At 36.4% G+C, this 19,723-nt stretch overlaps 1 protein-coding gene across 2 annotated transcripts; it reads right to left on the minus strand.

Moving 5' to 3' along the window:
* Positions 1-39: 39 nt before the first annotated feature.
* On the minus strand, positions 40-16,561 carry fstl1a (follistatin-like 1a). 2 transcript variants are annotated; one of them, XM_060860207.1, is made up of 11 exons: positions 16,314-16,561; positions 16,172-16,228; positions 7,108-7,206; positions 6,591-6,720; positions 6,218-6,250; positions 5,829-5,959; positions 4,900-5,018; positions 3,101-3,213; positions 2,151-2,261; positions 1,535-1,635; positions 40-1,349 (listed from the first exon to the last, which is right to left on the minus strand). In XM_060860207.1, exons 2-11 carry the CDS (start codon positions 16,226-16,228, stop codon positions 1,308-1,310), a joined length of 936 nt encoding a protein of 311 aa, XP_060716190.1. In that variant the 5' UTR covers positions 16,314-16,561; the 3' UTR covers positions 40-1,307. The 2 variants fall into 2 exon arrangements, with proteins under 2 accessions (XP_060716190.1, XP_060716189.1); XM_060860206.1 differs by having other exon boundaries at positions 7,108-7,209.
* Positions 16,562-19,723: the final 3,162 nt, after the last annotated feature.

Consider the following 19,723-nt stretch of genomic DNA (forward strand, 5'->3'; position numbering starts at 1 on the left):
GATATTTCTATAAGCGAAAAATAAAATAAAGCATCCATACACTGTTCAATACATGGTTTATTGGTACTAAGCAAAATGTTGTGGCTGTTGAAAATGAATGATTCAATGGCAGTGTACTAAAGCGTACAAGGAAATTACACCGATTTACCCGTTTAATGCATTTGTATGTTTCAGGAAGTGACAAGAGACAAGAACTATCACTGAATATCAATTTCCTAGAAAAATTCAATACATCACACTCAGGAATCATTATTCAGCAGTTGATCCAGTATCTGCTGTACATACAATATATACTGTTTTATTGAGCAACAACCTACACAGGGACTTTCACGGCAGACGAGCCGTATAATCTAGGCTTAAATGGATAAATTGATTTAAAAATGCTTAATTTAAGAATGAAAAATGTTTTTTCTTTTGTTGAGTTAGTTAATCAACATTTACTTGGGTCTTGATTTATAATTTACTTTCCAGTAATCAGTATGCCCATATATTTAACCAGATTAAGAAGATATTTTTATATTGTTCAAAGGTCCATAATTGATCTAACTAATCATACTAGATCATATGATGTCAATGATTAACCGATTTATAATGAAGCACATAATTTAGATTCAGATAGCATATATTCAGTAATATATACAGAATTATTTTTTTTCTGAGCCACAGAAGGGAATTTCCATTCATAGAAAATATGTTTATACCTGTCCATCTTTTTAAGCTACTTTCAATTTCTATTTCTTCTCAAATTTGTTCACCAAGTCTGAGCCAGTTTTTGGAATATTCAAGAAAGTCCTATGACACTCTGATCATTTTAACTGGTGTGTTATTGCAAACTGACCGTGTGGTAGAGCCTGAGCTGTCCTTTGGTAGTTTATAATGTGAGGCATTAAAATACAGTACATTTAATAAATAGTCTGATAAAGAGCTTAAGTGCCTTGGTGCTGTTTATCAGTGATGTAACATGTTCAATGCTGATTTCAGATTTAAGTATTCTTTAAGGTGATTTGATAGCTCATACAGCAGCACCGTTAGCACGATCACACATTATCATTCTTTCCATTACAAAAGTGGTATAAAATATATTTTATAAACAAAACGTTGTAGTAAACATAGAATAAGTCTCTATGAGATCGCCTCATAAGATTAACATAAAAACATTAGGTACTGACATTTAGAATGTAATTAACACAAAATATAAAAAAAATATAAAGTAAAAATCACACTACAGTGGACTGAATGATGGTGGTAGATAATTCATGTCCATTTGCATCCTCCTCTAATCTGCCCTACTGCTTCAGTCTCTTCACTTAGACCTCCTTGGTGCCCACTTTCATCTTCTCTACAGTTTCCTAAAGGGAGAAATTAATCAAAATGTATAAATGCGGAGCAACACTTTGCTAGGCCATTAAAGAACACATGGCTAGAAAATTCTTACAATTTGTTTGGCATAAATAATGCATTAATCCCTTCTAATATGTTATAATATAATAAGCTATTATTTAAGTCATATGTAATGTGCAATGTTTCTAGTCACCTGATGTTTGTTGAGTTCAGCGACTCTGCGGATCCATTCTTCCTCTGTCATCTCTTTATCACCTCCATCCATTTCCTCCAAAGCAGGAAACTTCTCTGAACCTACAAACAAATCTCTTTTTATACTTCTTTAAAACTATACAATCAAATAAAAAATAAGGGTCAGATCTTGGCATCCGAACAAAGATTAAATAAATAATACATTAAATAAACACAATATAAGGATAAGGCTGATTTATTTGCCCAAGCTGTGTGTATGGATTCACACAGCGTGTTTATGTCCCCTGGGTTTCATTTGCATTTGGGCTGATTTATTTTCACCTGTTTCACCGTGACATCAATAACACGCCATTAGTATTGATTAAAAAAGTGCAAATAAAATTCAGTAGTATTATAAAACAGGAAAGAGGTAAATTACTTTCTCAAACACTGATTTTTCTAAATGAGGTGAAGGTGAAACAAAAAGTAATGAGGTGGGTTTGCTATAAGGATGTAAAGGGAGTTGCTTCTAGTTAACCTCTGGTGGTTAGATCGAAACAGTCTCTGAAATAACTGTTCCCTTTGTTTTGATGGCACCCATCTAGAGTTGTGTATGAAGGCAGACAGATTTCACTAACCGTCACAGGTCACAGCAGTACAGACCCAGTTCCCACAGGCACAGACACAGCGGTTACACTCCACCTGCGTCTCGGCTCCGTCCTCATACGTCTCATCCTCCAGTGCACACTCTGAATATGACCCAAGAGAAGAAACAAATAACAAGAAATGCATCAGTGGCTTCACTCAATTCTAAAAGTTTGTCATCAGTTCTTGTGATCTACTTCTACACTGAATCTATGGTTCTAATAGAAAAGCATAATAGCCCCCTAGTGGTACACTGTTTAAGTAACAATTCATCTGATATATAATATATAATATATAATATATAACAACATGTATATTTAATGTCTATAGCACCCAACCTGTATACCTTGTGTATCCATACCTGTACTGTATATCCATAGCATATTCGTCTGTATATTATCCTGTTCATGCTGTAAATACTGTACATTTTGCACTTGCTGCTTATTGCACTTCTGGTTCATTGCCTTGTACTTGTACATGTGTAATGACAATAAAGTTGAATCTAATTTAATCTAATCTGTATTTAAGATTGAGGCTTTAATTTCTTTATTTGGGCTCTTTAAATGTAATAGGATTTGTATCTTCTAATTTTAATCAAACTTTCTGGCTTCTGCTGTCAAATCTGTTCATAGTGGAGTTGTTTATATTCCACAAGAGATAGCAGAGTGAGCGAGACCGACTGCAACATCACAGAGAACTACAAATAGACCAGAAAATAGTAATGTTTTAACTAAATTATGTTTTTGGACATATACGGTTTTACTGACACAAGAATATTATTACAAGAATCATTCTTAAGGCTTATACAGATTCAGTCCATCTTTAACTCATATATGCACATATATATATATATATATGTACACGTTAAAATTGCATGATACACTGTGTACATATAAAGGATTAACATACAATGCTAATCTTTAGGCAGTAGTAGGTAGCTTACTTTTCTCAGGAGGATTGAAGCCAGGCTTGAGGCAGTTGAGAAATTCATCAAAAGTCAATTTCCAGTCAGCATTCTCATCTGAGAGCTCAATCAGGGCATCCACACAGAGACTCCTTATAAAGACACAAGGTATACAAAGCAAACCACTTAATTCGATCAATACGTGATCGATACGTAAAATATAATAAAAATGTGGTCCTACGATAAAGATTCAAAAATAAAATCAATAAAAAATTTGTGTAAAAAATTAAAGTTAGAGGGTTTATAAACTCTGTTATCTTTGATATATCTCACAAGCAATAAGACAACACAGCCAACTGATAGAATGTTAATAGAGCTAATTTAGCACTAGTAGGACTATAGCGTGTCTATTTCCTATTCTGTGAATTATTTCGGTGGACTTGAAGTTAGCATAAAAACAGATGTACTTGTGTGTTGCTTTAAGTGAATTAATATATTTATCAAAAAAAAAAAAGAAAAAAATAGAGAAGCAAAATTATTAGCGATATTATTGTTATATATAATGCAATAATAAATAATAAAGCATTAAAAAAAGAGTATCTTATTATTTGTAAGTTTTTCTTTCATATTACATACAGTAAACTATTCACATTTACTCAGATTAAAAATATTTTAATCAGATCTAAAAAGACCTGGTGTAAGTGTAGCTGTAAAAATGATATTCAGAGTTTTAAACACCAGTACATGTAACACTTGCTGTCCATAAAATAACCCTTATACATACTGGAGTTAATGGGTCTTAAATAAAAAAAAAAACTTGTAGATTAGGTAACAGTGAGTTGACCTTTTGTCGTTTTAACTCAAGTGCTGACTTGTACTCACTTATCTCTGGCTTTAGTTTTAGAGATAAAGGCTTTAACTCGGACATTTACTGATTTTTGCTTGTTCTGACTGGTGTTTCTACTGCTGAGGACCACATTCATAAACTGATCTGCACCGACGCTTACACTACCAATCAACCATTTGTTGCTGGTATAAAGGTTGTTCTTCATTATGACCATTTTTTACGATCTTAAAATAATAAGGAAGACACAAAATATACTAAAGCTACGATACGGGATAAAACTGACACAAAATGATACTGACACAAATAAAACATTCAGATTTAACACATTTATTTTGTATTGAATGTAAACTGAACCACTACAGTACCAACACATTGTATTATAAGAAATGTGGGTTTAGAAGGTGCCATTTAACCAATTATTATCAACTGTGTAATAAATGTATTTGTAGCCATGTTGTTAATAAGGAAGTGTTATTTGTGCATTAAATGAAACATTTGTCATCACTGCTCCTAATGACACCTACTTCCATCTGAAATGCAGGCGAATGTCACGCTTTCCGATTTAATTGTACAGTATATTTTGTATATTTCCTCATCCTGCTTAAATTAATTTCTGGTTATGCCACAACACGCAGCAAATCGTTACCACCTTCACACTAGGCTGCATGCCTTGTGACTGAGATGTGCCATAACATTTTGTTCTGATCTGTAAATCTGTGACAGTTAGGTTCCCACTCTCAAACTTAATTTGATTTGACTTGAAGGAAAGAGTCTTTAATTGTAACTTTTCCTGAATAGACTGGAGCTGAATTAAATGTGTGTATTAAATAATAGACCTTGGATGTTTCATGCTAATGTCCTGGGACAATACAAGAGAAGGCAGTAATAAAAGTATGCATCAGTTTTGAGTGTGCATTTGTGTTCGTGTGTGTGTGTGTGTGTGTGTGTGTGTGTGTGTGTGTGTGTGTGTGTGTGTGAGAGAGAGTTTTACCTCAGCAGTCTGTTATTCTCCTTGTCTGTAAATGAGGTGATGTTGATTGCTGTTTCGTTGTGCTGAATAAACTTCAGGAACTCGCTGGAGTCCAGCTGAGCATCGCCATTATCATAGTTCTGCAGGAAGATGGTGCACTTTCTTATTTTACGGTGCATTATTTTTCAGCATAATCTACTGCACCTATAGTGTGTGTGCAATTGGCATCAATAATAATTTCCCAAAAGAACTTTTATTTATATTTAAGAAATTTTATATATATATATATATATATATATATATATATATATATATATATATATATATATATATATATATATATACACACACACACACACATATATATTTTATATATAAAATTGTTCACACGCATTATAATATAATATATATACTATATAATGCTGTGAACAATTTTACCACAGTTTATTTAATTAAAGACAATCTCTATGATCCTGTCATCTAAACAGTACTAATCACTCCACAGCTCACACACTCACTGTGACTCAGCAATTTTTGCATTGCTTCATGATAACACAGAAAGGCCATTTAGCCTTCACCCATCACACACACACAACCACACATATGTACTGTAATTACATTACTAAATGGGTTTTTTTCCCAGTGAACTTCATTGCAAGAGCCACATGAACATGTGGCTTTAAATGTTTCTCAATTAACTACAAGATAGAGTTTTTATTATAAAATACTATTTATGGAATCTGATCATCACAATGCAAGTAAACACTCACACACACACACACACTCACTCATGCTCACTCACAGACACACTCAAACACACGCACACACACACACACACTCACGCATGCACACACACACACACACACACACGCACATTCACGCACACTCACACCCACACACTCACGCACACTCACAGGCACACTCACAGACATACTCACACACACACACACCTGGAAGTATTTGAGAAGGACATCACTAAAGTTAGAGCCTTTGTTAAACCAGCCATCAGGCACCACCTCGGTCTGCAGCCACTCGATCAGACGGCTCCTCAGCTCATTACGATCAGTAAGGTAACACACAACTAACCAACAGGAAAAAAAATAAAAAATTACAAGACCTTTATGGGCTATGTGGCTGGTCACAAATATCTATTTAACATGGACATAAATGTCTCATGGTGCTGAGCACAGTTCACTAAATCTTATATGCTCCATTAGTGTCCTTCAGAAGCCATTCTGAAGGACACTAATAGTCTGGAGCCATTAAGATAAGATATTTTTATATATTTTCATTTCTATCTTTCTAGATATTCAAGCTACAGGTTGGTGTGTTTACTCACTTGGGCTGGTAGCGACCTTGTTTGTCTTTTTCTCTAAAATAAAGAGTAGGGGAAAAAAAGAGAGCACTGAGGTCAAAGGTAACATTGTTGAGCAAACAAAATCAGCCTGTATTCTCTTTTAAATAAGATGAGACATTTTTAGGAAGATTTTCAGTAAGAATTCAATTTCAATTGTTTCAAATTGTGAACAGATGAAAGAAGATCTGTAGCAATTTATGTACAAGTATGTACAAAACAGTAGAAATACACCATCTCTCTCTCTCTCTCTCTCTCTCTCTCTCTTACACACAAAACACAGACACATCTGTAATTCTATCTTATGTGGTACTGTAGACAGATGCTACAGTATTCCTACACATTCCTAAACACACACCTTCACAGTGTCCATCATAAGCCACTTGTATCTTGAGACCGGTCAGGCAGGCGTCGCGGTGAAGCTCACAGTGGTTGCGGTATGTCTTGCCGTTACTGCCACATACTGACCGCTTATGGGGCTTACAGTGCTGAAAAAAGTCACACACACACACACACACACACACACACACACACACACACACACACACACACACACAGGTATTTTATTCTGAAGAACTGTCAGTATAAACCTTTGTGCATGTGTTTAACATGTCTGTTGTGTTCTCTGTGAGTGATGTGTAAGTGAGTGTGAAGTGTAGAGGTGTACACTATCATGCAAACATTTTGGTGTCAGTATGGATAAAGTTTTACAGAGGTTAAAAGTCCCTAAGTCCCTACAATAACTGTAGCATATAACACGAGTATAAAAAACAGTGTGTGCATGTTTATCAGGAGAAATGTGCCTATAAGAAATCTTTTGTATTTTGTCCGCCTATGTTTCGTGTGTGTGTGTGTCTGTGTGTTAGTGGGGTCACCTCTATACACAGGCAGGTAGGTTCTCCTTTCTCTGTCACAGCACATTCTCGTCCTGCTCCACAAAACACATTTGCACACACTTTACTCTTACTTTTCAGCTGCTGCAAACACACACACACACACACACACACACACACAAAACAAAAGTTAGCACACAAACATATTTCTACATAAAATATAAGGCATTTCAGAACATACAAATGTCTCAATATTCTAATTATAAAACAATTGCATTGCTACCTCCTAGTGTTATAAAAATGTATTACACTTTTCTTACTCTTTTTTTTTTTAATAATAAAGTCAATTTAAAAGGTGTCTCCTCAAGGCATGTAGTGCAAGCTTCAAGCTCTCTCTCTCTCTCTCTCTCTCTCTCTCTCTCTCTCTCTCACTTTCTCTCTCACACACATACACACACACACACACACACACACTAATTTTGATTATTATCAACAATCAACATAGTTCTGGTCAGTATCAGTCAGGTATTTTTGATTTAATCATGCTTTAACGTGTACAAACACACACATACATACTGAAATGTGCTGTCCTTGCAGTGTTAAGTCTCACACTAAGCCCTGTTCTCTTTAACTCGGTTCCAGATGGGGCTTGGACCTGTTAACCTTTGCCCGTGAAGTTAAAGGGAGTGAGTCTGGAGCCTGGAGCTTACCATAATAATAGCCCTACACATGCCCTCACATACACACACACAGAGGTCAAAACTTCTGCAGAACAGATGGTGCACACACCATCAGCTGGTTTACTCATTTTTTTTTTCTTTCCTTTTAAGAGCAAACACAGTCAGCTGGACGATATAGTGACACTTTAGTAAATTACATCACCATGTACCTTTCTGTGATATTGTAGGCATCATGTGCTTTCAGTTGCTTGCACACACTTGGTCAAAGACCTCAAGATGGTCATAAAACACAGGCTGGTCAGAATGTGCTCACTTAAAGGAGCTGACAGTGAAGATAGAGGCATAGTGAGAGAGAAGACATGCACTCTCACTGAGAAGAAGAAGAACAAAATAAAAAGCAAATGAAAACGTAATAATGCTGCATCTCACCCACAGACAGAAGCAAAAACACCCACACCATGTGAGCCATTTACTCTGGACCTGCTCCCAGACATCATGAGTGTGGAATAAAGATGAATAAAAGCGAGGAAATGAGACAGCAAATATTCTCCCCTCCAGAGCAGAAGTGAGGAATGTAGAAGCCTTTCCAAATCCTTTGCTCATATACAGTCTTGCCTGTAGCTTTGTCTAAATTAGCACTCAACGGATACCAGGTTTCTTAAGAATTAAGATAAAAAAAAATTCTTCTTAAGATGGACTTGGATGGATTTAATATTGTATTGCAACGTGTTTGAATATTTATGGTGAAAAATTTTCCCAAGAAATGTAAAAGTTTATCTTACTGTAGGTATACATAAAAATCCACCATTTTATTCATACAAGAAAAAATCTGAATAAATAGAAGAAAAACATAGAAAAACTTTATATTGTCTTTTGAATGCACAAATATATAGAGTTTTCTTATGCTTTGTATAATAATTTATAAAAAACAAACAAAGCAGACATTTTTTAAATGTCTAGATTTCACATGCACTTTTTACATCTCTATAGCAAGCTCAATAATCTGAGGTCTCAGCTTTTTGTTTGTGTGTGTAAAGTGTGAAATTGTGTTCCTCTATCAACAACAATGCTACTCTCAGTAGATGATTCATCACTAGGTGTAAAGGTTTGGCCACAACCAAACACAAAACATTGAGTTAAACCATTAAGTAACAATAGGGCTGCATATCTGTAAAGCTGGGTCTAAATGGTCTCTGATATCATCAGGATTTTAACAAGACACAACCTGCAGTTCTTTAAAAGACCCTAATTACAGTGATGTTCCTCCAAGCCTGAGGTCACCTTCAATTCTTTCTAACTTTCTTTGGTGAACGAGTGTTTTTCTAGTGAAGAATGTGAGTACAAAGCATTCCAGTTGAGGTGAAGGAAACACTTCATGAGAAAGTGTGAATATTCCTTTCAGTATAGCAAAATAGTTTGAAGACAGATGAGCTCAAGTAGCCTTGACTCAAGATTTGGATTTATCTCTGCTGGTCACCACATTCCCTCACAGTGCCTCACAGTTCATCACAGACCATCACACTTCACCACAGACCCTCACACTTCACCACAGTCCCTCACAGTTCCTCATAGACTATCACAGTCCATGACAGACCCTCACAGTCCCTAACATTTCACCACATTCCCTTACAGTCCATCACAGACCCTCACAGTCCATTAGAGTCCCTCACAGTCCCTCACAGTCCATCACAGTCCCTCACAGTCCATCACAGTCCCTCACAGTCCATCAGTCCCTTACAGTCCATCATAGTCCCTAACAGTCCATCACAGACCCTAACAGTCCATTAGAGTCCCTCACAGTCCATCACAGTCCCTCACAGTCCATCACAGTCCATCATAGTCCCTCACAGTCCATCACAGTCCATCATAGTCCCTAACAGTCCATCACAGACCCTAACAGTCCATCACAGTCCATCATAGTCCCTAACAGTCCATCACAGACCCTAACAGTCCATTAGAGTCCCTGACAGACCCTCACAGTCCCTAACATTTCACCACAGTCCCTTACAGTCCATCACTGACCCTCACAGTCCATTAAAGTCCCTAACAGTCCATCATAGTCTCTAACAGTCCATCACAGACCCTAACAGTCCAAAACCGTCAGTCCATCACAGTCCATTTCTAGGCAGTTGAAAGTAAAACTTTGACCCGCTGGAATTCTGATATACCTAATTAAATGAATCTGTTACTAATAAAGTAAAGGCCCTAACTGACTTGCCAGAGAAATGTATGGTAACATGACATGTGGAGTTGAACTGAAATTGAATATGTAACATCTTTGTTAAACCACTTTGTGGACTCTTGTTTTCTTTTCACTCTATTTTTTGACTACTGGTAAAGAACACTTCCCTGTGTCTGTATCAAAATGTGCATTTTTGCTAAATATATCTATTTAAAATGACATACAACACACTACATACAAGAGTTACAAATATCAACAGTAAATTATTGGGCTTGCAAAGGACATTATGCTGCAAACATTTATACAAAACCTTCTATTTTGCTGTTCAAAAAAAAAAAAAAAAAAAAAAAAATATATATATATATATATATATGAATATTACTATATACGTTGAAATTATGCCACAGTGATTAATTGGTACTTTTCTGGTCATTTTTCATATTCAAATTTTTTAGAACATTTTTCATTCTTCTTTGTCTTGTTTAATCTTTAATCTTGGTTTTGTATAGTTTTGAAGCATGTTAATGGTCTTACTTAAGTGGACTAAACTAAAGTACAAAAAAAAAGAAGGTCTACAAAGAGAAAGTAATCAGCCACATCATAGATCATTGGTCTAGTAGCAAGGGTTACAAAGGTCACAACGTAGAAACAAAGGACGGCAAACCAAACTAATCCAACTAACCCTGATCTTGCTAATAATAAGTCATTGTTGTACATAGTGCAAATACAGTAAATGAACACACACTGGGGTTTAAAAGGCTGCATCTGGTGACCACAAAAGAATGTTTTCACAGTTTTGTCAGTCCTGTCAGTATAGAGTAGTACACACACACACACCCACACACACACACACAGCGCCAACAGACAGTGAGCTGTGACCCATAATGAAAGAGCAGACGGTGCATTCCGCACATTCCAAGCCAGGTCTGGTAAGTGTAAAGGGGTAAAAGACCCTAGGATCATCACAACACACACCGACACACAATCCACACACACAACTTTGCCAGAACTTTTATACTGTAACCAAGAAACAGTATGTGATTTTAGATTTGTTAAATTAGAACAGGTGTGTGAGGGTCCATTAGTCATTGGCAATAAACTACTGCAGATGGTAGATGGGGATTTCCAGCTACCCCCTCACACACACGCTCACTCACACACACAGTGATTCACACTCACACACACTCACTCACACACAGGCCCCATGACCTGGGGTGTGACTAACTTGTACTAGGACAGCTGGTGTTAGGCTAAAGGGGATAAAGAGGGTAAGAAGAGAGCGTAGTCCAGCTTGGAGTGTGATTGTGCTGTACACAAAAGGAACAGATGATTCTGTTGATGTTCCAAGGAGCCATTTTGATATGGCATCATGTGCTGAACTTTCTAAGTAGGAATTCCAAATTGAGGGGGGCATTTTCTTTGTTTTTCCTAGGCTACATTCAAACTTTCTTAAGCTTTCAGAGCAGCATGATGCATTGCACTGTAGCTCCAGTTCACTTTACAGAAGAGACAATCTCTGCTACACTTATTTCTTATAGTAGAGAATCAACCCAAACAACCGGTTGCACACAGGTCTCGTTCATTTTTATTTTACTCACAGGCCTCTTTTATTTTTGTAAGGAAGCTGGATCTTGGATCACGTTCAGTCTCTGCTTTTGGTTGTTCTGTGACCAGCTTTAAGGTTGAGATAACCTGGTCAGTATTCTACCCTTTGGGTAGAAGGAACCCAGTAATCAAGACTCCTGCTTGTTGCAAGCTTGGCTACAAGCACATGTTTCTAATTAGTCTCCCACAAAGATGTGTGAGGAGACCAGCATCCAACTCAACTCCACATACACAACTTGAGACAAAAGGGTGACATATTGCTAAACAGTTTGTGTGTTGTTTACAGTCACTGTAACACAGATGAGATAATTTTTCTTACACAAAATCTACAAAAAACACTGCATCAATTCTAGTGCCTAGTCTTTTACTCTGAGTCTCATGCAACAAGACAAAACCCACATTTTTCAGCACAATAGACACATACATATTCAACTATCCTCAGAAACACAATAGAACAAAGAGTGTATGCCTAGGCCAAGAGCTCATTATTTCTTCATTTTGCTTTTCAGATTGTGTGAACTGAACCTTTTTTACAGAAGGATCTTCTAATAATTATTATTATTATTAATGCCCTTGCTATGGAGCATTATCAGCTCATCTCACTGGATTGTTCTCTATTCACTAATCAACACTGAGGACAAGAGGAAGAATAGACAAGAGACGCCAGAGTTTCTGGAGAAAAAGTGGTGGGATGATACAGAAATGAGTCAGTGGTACAATCAAGACAAGAAATGGTGTCAGTGAGGTGTCAAGTCTTCAGTCAAAATGCAATACTGGGACTTTTTTTTTTGAGTAAAAACAAAAGTGTCTCAAAAGATTCTTGCGATGTCACACTATCTGTTGAGGAGCCTTCAGATTTCCCCTCTGTTTTTAATTCCCTTCCTTCTTCTTACTCTGTAGGTTTGCTGTGCTAGGCTTGAAGATTTTAGCTAATAGCTGACAGATGTTCTACAGTAAAAAAAATAACTATTCCAAATCATGGTGTTTTTTTTTTTAGTGTTTCTCTTAACCCCATAATACCGCATGCTGGGACGATACAGTAAGATGTACTTTGATAAAAAAAAATAATTCAAACACCTCAGTCAAGCATTCCAAACTGAATCTGCTATCAAGGCCATGTTACATTACAGGCACATGGCATACACACGCTCTGAATGATCCAACATTCTTTAGCCCTGCTAGCAATTATCATGCAGAGTCATGCTGGCAGTCGGTTTTCCCTTCTACCTTTCTGTCTCCTTCTCTTGCACACTCAATGTGAATTTTCTGTTATCTTACTATAATACTGTCTAAGAAAGGTTTTAGAACATAAGGGGAAAAAAGAAAGAGAGAGAGAGAGAGAGAGAGAGAGAGAGAGAGAGAGAGAGAGAAAGAACAAAAGAAAGAAAGAAAGAAAGAAAGATTATAATTCAGTATGCCACTGCTGTGTCATGACATGCTTGGTAATTAATGCTATAAGCAGGCAGAGACTAGCACATGGCAGCGCTGGTGTTTATATAGAAGCAACATCCTAACACTTAGACCACAGCAACCTGCCGATGATTAAAATATTTTATTGAATAAATTATGTTGTGTATTTTAGCAGTTCACATTACAGATGTAATGTGGAATGTCCATAGGATAAATTAAAGGACTGACAAACATGCTTCAAATAAAAAAACATTAATATTCTTAGTTTATGTAGAGAATGTGAACATAAAAGTTACTGTGCGTAAGAATTTACTATAGAAACAAAAACGTACTGAAACGAGCGCATTAAGATGAATATAACCTACATGTTACAGACAGAGCTACTGTACCGTATATATAAAAAACAATGCACACCTTCTGAGCAATCAAGCTCAAGAATTTAATGTCATGCAGGAGTTAATTCTGATCTTGTCTGTGTTTGTTATATTAAATATTAATTCTAGAAATAGCTCTTTATATTGAGTTGTCGGTCAGTCTGTGCTTTGGCATGGCAACATGCAAAGCCCTATCTAGCTGTAGCTTCTTCTCTTCAAATCTATTTTTGTGGTCAAAGTAAACAAACAAAAAAAGTATTTGGGCATGAAATGCCAGCTACTGAATATTAATTTCTTTTTTTATAGAACTGATGTATAAAAGCTTTCACAATAGTTTTCACAGTCAATTTATAAACTCAATCTCACTGCTACTGTAGTTCTCTTGGCTAGAAAATACTATATCTTTTCAGGGGCAACACACTCGTTATAAACGGCCACTGAGAGTCCGGCACTTCCTGCTTCATGAATTTTACATCAGTTTTTGTTTTTGAGAACGCTAGCCAGTCTGTATCATGCTTTTAATAATTCAGAAACCTGCTGACATTTTCAGTACTCATCATCCCTGAGGTTGGAACAGAAGTTTGAGCTGTCAATCAAGGAATCAGTAGTTTCTGACAGCTCTAACTCTAAATCCTGTAAGGATAAATGATCCTGCTTGTCCAACTAAAGCTGAACGATGAGTAAAATACAACATTAATAATGAAGACACAGAGACAAGAAAATGTCTATGATGAACACTGATGTCTGTGGATGTCTGAGGATGTCTATGATATTACATTAACCCTCCACTGTTTATACCAGTGATATGAAGATATATCACTAAAATGTTTGGAAAGCTAGGGCAGGAGTGAGTGAGATAACACTACAATGTTTTTGGTAAACTTATCCTTGATAAGATGTTAGATCAGATTCATCGTTAAGTGTTTAAAAAATAACAAAAAAAACTATTAATGCCTCTCAGGCACTCAAGCACAATTCATATGGCTTGAGCTCTACATGGTAAAAGCATGAACAAGGTGTGTGTGTGTGTGTGTGTGTGTGTGCGCGCGTGTGTGTGTGCGCTTGTGTGTGTGTGTGTGTGTTTAAAGGCCTCTTGGCGCGCACATGAAAAGACAAGCACATCTGCTGCATTCAGGCCAGTTTGTCAACACCTGAATGCCAAAAAATGCCAGCTGACTGACTCACCAGCAGCTGTTCAAGTGGCAGAGACACAAACACATCATTAGTTGCCACAGTGTGTCTGTCGAGTGTATGTTCAAAGACAACAGCATACTCCAGTGTTTGGAAAAGCTTCAGCGTGTTAGAACGTCTCTGTACCACCCAGGTGATAATGGTTTTAATTGCCAGTAGAAGAATACATCAGTGCCAGGATAAACACCAGCTGTATACATCTGTCTTACAGCATCCTGGGTTCCTGCTTGGCTTTTACACTTATCTGTTTGCGCAAGATCATTTACAGTCAAGCTGAGTGACCGTGAGGCCACACAACATGTTCATTAACTAAATAAACATCTTCAACTTGGCTGACAAGCTACAGAGTGATAAAAAAACAGTGGTGAGAAAAGACCACCTACAAGTGTGAAAAGCAATCTGCACTAAAGTTTATTCAAATCATTTTAGCCAAATTTTCTCAGTGTACTCAATCAACCAAGACTGGTTTAGTACCCAAGATCTTTCTTCGTTGAATTAAATTAAATCTCTAACATACCGGTACTTGCCTTTAAGATCACTGTAAAATATCTGGAATGCAGCTATTTTAAATCACTTGATTAAATTTATACAGAGTCACTTTTCATGTCATCATGGAAATATAAGTTTTGTGCCTTTTAAATGTATTTAACTATATAGTGACAAATAATGATATAAAATGTTATGACATGCACATGCACAATAAGTGCCAGTCGATCTTTTTTCATAACTTAAGCATTCGTGTATAAATAACAGAATTGTAAATAACCTAAAACAAAATTTTTAATAAAATGTTTTTACTTAATTAATTTCTATTCTGTGCAATTTTGTTTGATTTGTGCTCTTAATATTCACCATATAATGTATAAAAATGTATTTTTTTGTATTTTTTTGCTGTTCAAAGAAAATATGATCAAAAAAGACTATTTTCCTATACCTGCATGTCCTAAAGTGTTTTATTCCTCTTAAACCACAGAAATTTGGATTAAATCATTCCAATTAAAGTGCATTACATCATCAATGTTATTGCAACCTTTACGGTATGGAATGTTTGTGAAATGGTTTAATTCCTGTTATTACTTTATAATCACAATAAAGAATTTTTATAAGAAAACGATTCGACAGTGATGTAAATTTCCGACCAAAAAAAACGTCCATAGGAAAAATCAAAACATGAGATAATTTGGGTGTTTAAAAATCTACACATGACAAATATTTCTCAAAACATTTTCTCGGTTTTTATACTGAAATTGCATTGAAATTGCTGTTATTTAAATCCTATTCCTTTTCTATATTTTCTAGACTGTTAGATTTGTATGACAAAAATATTTTTACCTTTTTTTTTTTCTACTAATGTTTTATTACATTAAGTAGCATTAAAGTAATATGTTACTATTCTTATATTAGCCTCAATCTTTAGTAATTACTAATAATGTTATATTTTACTCATAAACCTATTTTTAATACATTTTAAACAGTATTGTACCTGGGAAAAAAAGTGAGCCAAAGTGTTCAGTACCAACATTAGTGTTGTATGCAAAATGTAGGTCCAGATAAAATAAAAGGCTACTTAATTACTTTGTTTGTCTGACTATAGTCTGGAAATCATAATAAACACCATTTTTCTGAACAAAATGTACCCCAAAAATAAATAAATGAAGGCTTACCTCTGTGTGACAGACAGCCACAGCAAGCAAAAAGAACAAAGATGCGTTTCTCAACATCTGTAAAAGAAAAAGTCTCAAAAAACTCAACAAAACATTTAAACATTAACTTTTAAAAATTTTGCATGGAAACGAATGAACTTACTTCAGTCAGACTTGCAGCTCTCGTGCGTCTGTGTGTAAACGGGTGCGTTTTATAAGCTTTTGTATCTCCGACCGTCAGCTGTTACACCACGAGCTGAAGAAAAGCTCGAGACAACATGGGCTGTGTCCCAAACAACATACAAGTCCACTACATAGTGTGGAAAAATAGTACCCTAGTACAATAAGTAAGCCGCATTTGGGCGGCTAATTATCTCCTTCTGACTTGATTTTATTGTAGATATTACAAAAAACAAACATTCACATACACACATACAGATTACATTTAGCCTTTAAAAGCAGGCTGGAAACAACGTTGCCTAAAAACAGTGTTAAAAGATAATTATGTTGGCTTTGTAGAAGCCAACATTCTGATTTCCTTTATAAGCTTATTATTATTATTATTATTATTATTATTATTATTATTATTATTATTATTATTATTATTATTATTATTATTCTTAGCCACAAATTTATCAAGAGTAACTCGTCCTAGGGCTTTCGAGCCACATGCACCAAATTCGGATATGTCGTAGACCCTGGTCTGAAGTTTGTTGCTACTACTTTTCTAAGCGATCGGAATTCCGGCATTCCCGGTACGGAAGCTCAAAGTGGCCTTTTTTCGTATCCACTTCCATTATAAACTTTGGAGGTTTATAACTCGGCAAGTTTTCGAGCGATTTACACCAAACTCGGACAGGTTCTTTAGGACGTTACTCCGGACAAAGTTCCGGACTCGGCGTTCCGACGGAACTTTCGGTTTTCCCGTAGTCGACGATGGAACGTCCCATAGACTTGAATGGGGAATTCCTAAAATTCCTCTAAGCTTTCACACACGCAGCGTGCGCAGAGCTCAGGCACGGCTTCTCTCCTGTGTTCTATGCAGTATAATAATAAGTAGAATCCCATAATGACTGCAGTATTGACATGAAATGTCCAAACCCTCAGTAGCCACTTTTTGCCAAAAGTATTGGCACCCCACCGGGTATACTGGTGACGTCACGTGTAGCCCCGCCCCCAGAATAAGCGAAATCAAAAATGAGCACAATATGGACATGTCATATATCAAAACACTCAGCCCAATGAGGGGAACTGCCCCACGTGTATTTTGGTCACGTCACGTGACGTCACGTGTATAGCCCCGCCCCCAAAATAAGCGAAATCAAAAATTTGCACAACATGGACATGTGACATATCAAAACACTCAGCCCAATGAGGGGAAGTGCCTCACGTGTGTTATGGTCACGTCACGTCACGTGTCGTCACGTGTCATCACGTGAAAATAAAAAATTTGCACAACATGGACATGTGACATATCAAAACACTCAGCACAATGAGGGGAACTGCCCCACGTTTATTTTGGTCACGTCACGTGACGTCACGTGTAGCCCCGCCCCCAAAATAAGCGAAATCAAAAATTAGCACAACATGGACATGTCATATATCAAAACACTCAGCCCAATGAAGGGAAGTGCCTCACGTGTGTTATGGTCACGTCACGTCACGTGTCGTCACGTGTCATCACGTGAAAATAAAAAATTTGCACAACACGGACATGTGACATATCAAAACACTCAGCCCAATGAGGGGAAGTGCCTCACGTGTGTTATGGTCACGTCACGTGTCGTCACGTGTCATCACGTGAAAATAAAAAATTTGCACAACATGGACATGTGACATATCAAAACACTCAGCACAATGAGGGGAACTGCCTCATGGGTATTCGGATCATGTCACATGCTCATGTCCGCTCGCCTCCAAAAGTATTGGCACCCTAGCGGTCCAGTAGCTTTCACAATCTTTCTGTCCACTTGCCTCCAAAAGTAACACTAACCCTTATGTCCACTCGCCTCCAAAAAGCACCGGCCTTTGCGAATACTTGCACCGTCAAAGCCAACATCAAAGTTTGTCTCGACGAACTTTACAAATCTAGTTTCATGTTGACATTTTAAATCACAATAAAATAGACTTAGGCTGCTAACACAAAACCTCCACAAATATGAGTTAAAGCTAATTGACCCTGTAGACCAGGGGTCGGCAACCTTAAACACTCAAAGAGCCATTTGGACCCGTTTCCCACAGAAAAAAAACACAGGGAGCCACAAAACCCTTTTGACGTCTAAAATGAAGAGAACACCGCATATATCGTTTTTTACCTTTATGGAAAGTATAGAAAAAAACTGTAGTGTGTTGCATTTATGAAATCAATGAACTGCTATCGAGTAAACTAAATTTTATTTCTGCAAGCAAACAAAAATACTTTGAACAGTTTAAACTAACCTTAACAAAAAAGTCGCTGGGTTGAAGGTTACTTTCAAATAAAATGTTCAATGTCTAATTGTGTCCTCTTCGTATTCATGACATCAATATTTTAACGCTTAAGTAAAGTTGGGCACATATTCACAGATTGGAGTTTCCCGAGTCAATAACTCCTGAGCTAAACGCTGTTATTACACGAATAACACCTGTTTTCTATAGTAGTAATGTAGAGAGGCAGCTACAACACAATTTTCCTAAAAATCAGCTTTCCTCCGCGGTGGACAAAATACATAAGTCTCTATGTGCGAACACCTAAGAGACAGATTCCAAGGGACCGTCTGTAAAGTGCAAAACCCGAAAAGCGAATACAAAAAAACAGTCAATAACTTCACTGTAATACACTGTACTGTGAAGTTATTTATTTTTTTATTATGAAAAATCATAAAAATTACACAAAAAGACATTTCTTCCAAGTAAGTGTTGTAGTATAACCAGAGGTGGGAGTAAGTCACACATGTGCAAGTCACAAGTAAGTCTCAAGTCTTAACCTTCAAGTCTCAAGCAAGTCCGAGTCATTTTTTGTGAGAGTCAAGTCAAGTCACTGCTTTATGTCAAGCAAGTCAAGTCAAGTCATAGCTTGAGTCAAGCAAGTCACTGGCAAGTCATACATATGTTTGATGATTTATCTAAATGTATATATATTAAACAAAGTTAAATCTACAGTATTTATGGACTATGAGTTTTATTTGCAACAAAAATGATTATATGCATTTATTTTTAAAAGGTATCCACATACAGGTGAGTTGTAAATACAATAAAAATCTAAAAATCAATAAAAATCAATAAGAATAAGATGTAAATGTAACTGAAATAAGGCCAACATAAAAGCATGAAAAGTTTCAATATGCCTCAAACATGGCAGAAGACCATGGAAAAGTATATATATATAAAAAAAAAGTGCAATGGTTTCTATGCAACCAAATGGCATTTTTTGCAAAAGGCATTCCCATTTAATGGGACATGAACACATCCTTACATTAGATCCTTCCTTTTTAACAACAGAATAACAACAACCAATCACGTCAATCAAAAAACGTAAATTATTGAATCACACAAACCTTGAAGTGAATTAACTATTGGAGAGAGAGAGAGAGA

Source organism: Tachysurus vachellii, chromosome 24 (assembly GCF_030014155.1).
Source record: "Tachysurus vachellii isolate PV-2020 chromosome 24, HZAU_Pvac_v1, whole genome shotgun sequence".
In the NCBI taxonomy this organism is placed as follows: Eukaryota; Metazoa; Chordata; class Actinopteri; order Siluriformes; family Bagridae; genus Tachysurus; species Tachysurus vachellii.